The sequence below is a fragment of the Propithecus coquereli genome, unplaced genomic scaffold, assembly GCF_000956105.1.
Source record: "Propithecus coquereli isolate 6110/MARCELLA unplaced genomic scaffold, Pcoq_1.0 Scaffold377, whole genome shotgun sequence".
In the NCBI taxonomy this organism is placed as follows: Eukaryota; Metazoa; Chordata; class Mammalia; order Primates; family Indriidae; genus Propithecus; species Propithecus coquereli.
In genome coordinates this window covers 718,820-724,819 of record NW_012149474.1, presented here as the reverse complement: position 1 = coordinate 724,819, position 6,000 = coordinate 718,820, and the positions used below count along the sequence as shown (strand labels likewise).

Genomic DNA, 6,000 nt, shown 5'->3' with positions numbered 1-6,000 from the left:
CCCCTGGTAACCACCACTCTACCTTCTGTCTCTGTGCATTCGACAGCACTCAGTGCCTCACGTGGGCTTGCACGGGGACTGACTTGTTCACACAGGTGACGCCCTCCAGGTTCACCGTGTTGGTAGCGTATTGTGGAATTTCCTTCCTTGCTGAGGGTGGAGAACTTTTCACTGTGTGCGCACCAGGTTTCGCTTGCCCACGTGTCTCTCGGTGCCCACCTGGGTTGATCCGTGGTGTGGCCACCGTGCACAGTGCTGCCGTGCGCATGCACGTACGGCTGCTTTCCGTGGTGCGGACTCTGTGTCCGGAGGTGGGGCTGCTGGGCCGAATGGTCACTGTGTTGTCGTGTTTTGAGGAATCACCGCATTTGTTTCCCGAGCAGCTGCAGCATTCTGCGTTCCCACCACCGGGGCACGCGGGCTTCGGTTTCTCCACGTCCTTGTTAGCACCTGTGATTTTCCGCCGCTGGTAGCAGCCGTTCCGACGGGTGTGAGGCGCAGGCTCCTGTTGGTTTTGGTTTACGTTTCTGTGGTAGTTGGTGACATCGAGCATCTTTCCACGTGCTGATTGGCCGTCTGTACGTCGTCTTTGGAGAAATGTCTGTTCAAATTCTGTGCCCATTTCTGAATTGGGCTCTTGTGGTTTTTGTTGTTGAATTTTAGGAGTTTTCTGTATGTTCTGGATATTACTCACTAGGTATGTGATTTGCAAGTGAGCTTCCTGTTCCGTGGCTGCCCTACTCTGCTGGGAGTGTCTGGACGTCCGGAATTGTTCATCAAGTCCCATTTGTTTATTTTTTCTTTTGTTGCCTGTGCCTTTTGTGTCCTAAGAAGTCACCCCAAATCCAGTGCCATGAAGCTTTTGCCCATGTTATAAGAGTTTATTGTTTAGGTCTCACGTTTAGGTTTCTGATCCATTCGAGCTGCTTTTGCGAATGGTGTTAGGTGAGGTACAGCGTCATTCTTGTGGACGTGGATACCGGTTTTCCCAACATCGTTTGTTAAAAAGACTGTCTTTTCCCCACTGATGGCCTTGACACCTTGTCAAAAACCATTTGACCCTGTGTTATGCAGTTGACTGTTGCATATTGATCTTGGAGTTGACGGTTCTCCCTCAGCGATTAAGCTCCCTTAGTAATTTTAGTGATTTATGTGTAGGTTTCTGCGGATGTTCTTTGTATTCCACTATACGCCTGCGGAAAGTGGTTGCTTTTCCGAAATCCGCATTTGCATTGTGTGTATTTCCCGCTTTCCCGCCTCAACTCAGACCTCTGCTGTGGCGTCGAGTGTGAGAGGGGACAGGTGACGGGTCTCCTTTCTTGTCTGGGGTGGGGGGAGCTTTCAGGGTTTTAACGCTGGTGTTTGCTGTGAAGTCGTCATCGTGGGGTCTCCTCATCGCATTAGAGAAGTTCCTTTCCCTTCCTGATTTGAGAAACGTTTTGATTGTAAACTGGTGAAGCCATTTGAACTGGGGGTTTTCTTTGTGGGAAAATTTCTGATTGTGGACTCAATTTATTTAATAAGGTATGAAACGGTTCATATTTTCTATTTCTTCTTTCATCACTTTTGGTTAAGTTGCATTTTCTTGACTTTTGCTGATTCATCTGAACATTCCAGTGCATTGACAGCAAGTTTCTCCACACGATCCGCAGCGGTGCCCCCCTTTCCAGTCTCAACGTCGGATGTTTGCACCTTTCTTTTTCTCTTGATTAGTTCATCGAGTGTGTACTAATTTCTTTTCAAAGAATTAACATTTGACTTTGTTGGTTCTCTCTGTTGTATTTTTTCTACTTTATTATTTTCTGCTTGTGTTTTTATTATTTCTTTTCCTCTGTTTTCTTTGAGTTAATTTGCTAGTCTCATTTTAAACCCTTCAGGTGAATTTTCTTTGCTTTTCTCTATATTTATTCCAAATGTGCATTTTTATTTTGTTTTTTTTGAGACAGAGTCTCACTGTGTTGCCTGGACAAGAGTGCTGTGGTGTCAGCCCAGCTCACAGCAGCCTCCAACTCCTGGGCTCAGGCGATCTCCTGCCTCAGCCTCCCGAGTAGCTGGGACTACAGGCATGCGCCACCACGCCAGGCTGATTTTTCTGTATAATTTTAGTTGTCCGGCTAATTTCTTTCTATTTTTTTAGTAGAGATGGAGGCCTCGCTCTTGCTCGGGCTGGTCTCGAACTCCTGAGCTCAAAAGATCTGTCTGCCTCAGCCTCCCAGAGTACTGAGATTACAGGCGTGAGCCACCACGCCCGGCCCCAAATATACATATTTAAAGCTATAAATTTCTGAGCATGGCATTAGCGGCATAGCGTGTTTCAAAGACAGCTTATATTGGCTGTGTCTCTGCGTTGCTCAGATGTGGTATGGTTCCTTTCTCTTCTGCTTGGTATGTGTGTATTCAGTCCTCTCCTTGGCAGACAGCTTAGTGCTCACCTCACTGCAGGAAGGTATCCATGGCCTGCTTCTAGGTTGGTATCTTGCAGCTGAGGGCAGAGGTCAGGGTTCACTTCTGGCCTACAGGTGTCAGACAGGTGAGCTTTGTAGGGAGGGAGGCTCTACTTTGCCATCCCTGAAGCAGGAGGGGAAGGGACTGGCCTGGGTGTTGGTGGAACGTGGGCTGTGCCTGTGGTCATTTGTTCAGAAGCTCGGTCAGGGTCTGCCATGCCAGTGCCACGTGCAGGTACCGTGGTGCTTGGTACCGACTGATGGCTGCTGTTTGGCCGCGTTTTGTGCTTCGGAGCCCAGCAACATCACTCAGAGCTGCCTGCGGAAGGTGCTGGCACCGTCCCTCCCAGTGGCAGCATTAAATACTCCCAGCACATTGGACAGAACCGTCCCCAGCGTGTCTTGTTGCCCCTGCTGCCTTGCAGATTGTGACGTCAGCCTCAACGGACCTCCAGGACTACACCTACTACTTCGTCCCGGCGCCCTGGCTGTCGGTCAAGCTGCTGAGGCTGCTGCAGTGCTACCCACCGCCAGGTAACGGCCGCGGTGCAGACGGGGGCTGAAGCCATCCAGCCACGTCACCAGGGTTAATTCCGTGTCTTGGATGTCAGTCTTTTGTTTACTGCCACACGAAGTCAGTAGCCCCGGGTCTGGTTCCGTGGCTCCTCCTGCTGCCGCCGGTGTCTCCGCTTTCGTGGAGCATTTACTGGGGGACTCACAGTTTCATTTAAGGTGTGGGTTTGTCTGTGCTTTTATGTGGTGTCTGAGCTGTGCAGTTTTTTGAGAATCTTTTTCAATAAAACTTGAATCCATTAGGAACTTTGTATCCTAAAATTTTAATCGTCTATATAACCTTAACATACATATCAAAGATATTTTTATGTTCATCTTTCATCCTAAAACATTATGTTTGACTCCTAAGGTATGTGTCTAGAAATAGAATTTCTTGGTGGAAGAATGTGCATTAAAATTTTGGTCACATATTCCAAATTGCCCTCTACAAATATTGCTTTGTTGTTCTAACCTTTATATTTTACTCAAATTTACTTTCATGTAGGACATTTCTTTGTAACTTTCTATGCTAAACATCTTTTCATCCTGAAGTAGAAACACTGACCATGTTGCAGTGCCCCCGCACGTGGTGGGTGGGAGGGGCTTCCCACCTTGCCGAGGCTGGGCCCTCGACCGCAGCAGTTCTTTCTGTCGGCTGCGTCTGTGTCCTAAGAACCTGGCCTTCCTTATTCTGAGATCTGGGGCGACGCAGACTCAGGCCCCTCGCGCTTGCCCACTGTGTGCGTCTCGTCATTCCTTCGTCCCCTCAGGCTGGAGGCTCTGATTTTTCTGGCCATTTCTGATGTGATGTGGTTGGCAGAATCTCCACCCTCCTAAGTTCTCCCATCCAAGCACTGACCAGGCCCAGCACTGCTTCGCTTCCGAGATCAGACGAGGTCGGGTGCGTTCAGGGTGGCACGGCTTTCGACAGCCCTTCTAAGTTCTTACCGTGTGGCTCCCAGGGATTCAGTAGGGCACCGTCTCTGTCCCGTACGGCCGGATGAGGTGTTGTTTTAGTAGCCATGTTGTGTGAGTTATTGCTGATGTTCTGGTAGTTTTGTTGGTTTCTCATTATTTTCTTCTGGTTCTAGTAGAACCTTAAAATTTTTTCTTTTTAAAAAAATTTTTTTTTGAAAGAGTCTCACTCTCACCTTGGCTGGAGTGCAGTGGCGTCACTGTATCTCATTGCAATCTCCAACTCCTGAGCTCAAGCCGTCCTCCCGCCTCGGCCGCCCAGAGTGCTGGCAATACAGGCTGAGCCACTGCGCCCGGCCCCAAATTTTTTCTCTTTGTGTTGCCGTTACGTGTTCTCTGTTTCTCTTAGAGCATCAGGTAGGGAAACCTTTTCGTCCCCTTTTCCTCCCACTCTTTGATCATATGTCTTGTCCATGTCTCTCAGATTTTATCCTCTCTAGACTTCCGTGTCTGTGTCTCAGCAAGAGTATTCCGTGTTATTTGCATTGAAATGTGCGTGCAGTTACCGTGGCTGTTAAATCCCCTTATTTTTAACATTTATACCATTTGAATAGGGATACCTACCAACCATTTCCTCACAGTTTTGTAAATACTCTTACCTGTGCATACAAATGTGAATAAGCTATTAAAAACGCAAGATGTGCAGCGTGTCGGAGAGCCTCGTCCCCGAGTGTGCAGCCAGGACAGGGCGCGGGGTGGGGCGGCCGGGGGCCCTGGAGCCTGCTAGCATCTCCCGTTTCGCCCAGAAGACCCTGCAGTGCGAGGCCGCCTGACAGAGTGCCTGGAGACCATCCTGAACAAAGCCCAGGAGCCGCCAAAGTCAAAGAAAGTCCAGCACTCAAATGCCAAGAACGCTGTGCTCTTTGAGGCCATCAGCTTGATCATCCACCACGACAGGTGAGGTGGCCGCTGAGGAAGGGCGATGCTCCTCCTCGCCGACACTGGGGGGGCGGGGCCTGTTCCGTATTTGTACATTTTGCCACACTGCGGTGCGCCGCAGCCTTCCCTTCCTTCCCAGCTGCTTGCGCGCTCCCCGTGAGCCGCCTGCTCTTCTCCAGCCTGGCCTGTCCTCTCTGGGCTTGGAGTCCCCACCCACTGCTTTGCTGGCTGAGGTCTCTCCGGGGCCTCCTCCTGCTCCCCTGAGCACCAGCTCCTGCCTGGCTTCTCCTGTGGTCGTACGGAGGGAAAAAGGGCTGTGCGCATATGTCCCGTGGGCTTTCCTGGGGCATGAGCTGCACTCAGAGTTGGCCGGGGTCATTCTGGGCAGTGGTGGTTGTGGCTGTGTCCCCCGACACCGCACAGAGAGACGCAGGGGTGGGTGGACACTCGGCTCAGCCCGAGGGTCTGCTGCCTTGCCTCTGCTGCTCAGCGCTCGCGCCGCGCTCCCTGCCTGTGCCCTTGCGTGTGGTGCCACGTTGGAGGGAGGGTTCCGTGAGAGCGTTGGCACGGTTCATGGGCAGGGTGGTGGGAGATGCCCACCAGGCCCTAGGTGACGAAGGAGCATGCCAGGCCATGGGCAGACGTTCTCTACGACTAGCTAAAGCCAGCCATTTTCTACAACAGTGTTTTTTACAAAGGTAGTTTCCCAGGACAGTCTGAGAGTCATACTTCAACAGGGTTGGGAACCGTTAAAATGAAACTTCCAGTATTAGAGGAAATCTCGTCCTTGTTACACGCACGGGAGGAGAAACCCAGTCACCGAGAGGCAGCACAGAGCAGGCAGAGACTTACCTAAGTTCTCTGGCGACTGGACTGCCCCACTCCCTGGCCTTTCCTCAGCCCCTCCCCAGGGCTCCCTCATGGCTGTCCCGGAAGGTTACCCCAGCTGAGAGCACAGCCCTGGCCACAGCGAGACCAGCCGCGTGGAGCACTGGGTGCAGGGTAGAGCTCAGGGGCTGCTGTTCTAGGAAGGTTCCTCCCGTCCTCAGCTCTTTGGAGTTGGTGGAATTCTGCAGGAATGTGCAGAAAAGCCCCAGCCGGTACGTGAGCTGCTGGTTTTCGTGGTGGTTTATGGGCAGAATGGATGTGA

General features: G+C 51.2%; 1 protein-coding gene across 4 annotated transcripts in view; it reads left to right on the top strand.

The window, feature by feature from the left end:
• Positions 1-6,000, top strand: part of AP2A2 (adaptor-related protein complex 2, alpha 2 subunit) — an 83,093-nt gene that overhangs the window by 56,719 nt on the left and 20,374 nt on the right. For 2 of the 4 annotated variants that reach the window (XM_012651996.1, XM_012651994.1), the window contains 2 exons: positions 2,870-2,978; positions 4,721-4,868. In XM_012651996.1, the coding sequence (XP_012507450.1) occupies positions 2,870-2,978; positions 4,721-4,868 (257 nt within the window). Of the gene's footprint in view, positions 1-2,869; positions 2,979-4,717; positions 4,869-6,000 lie in introns of all 4 variants that reach the window. The other 2 variants (XM_012651995.1, XM_012651993.1) reach the window with 1 other exon arrangement.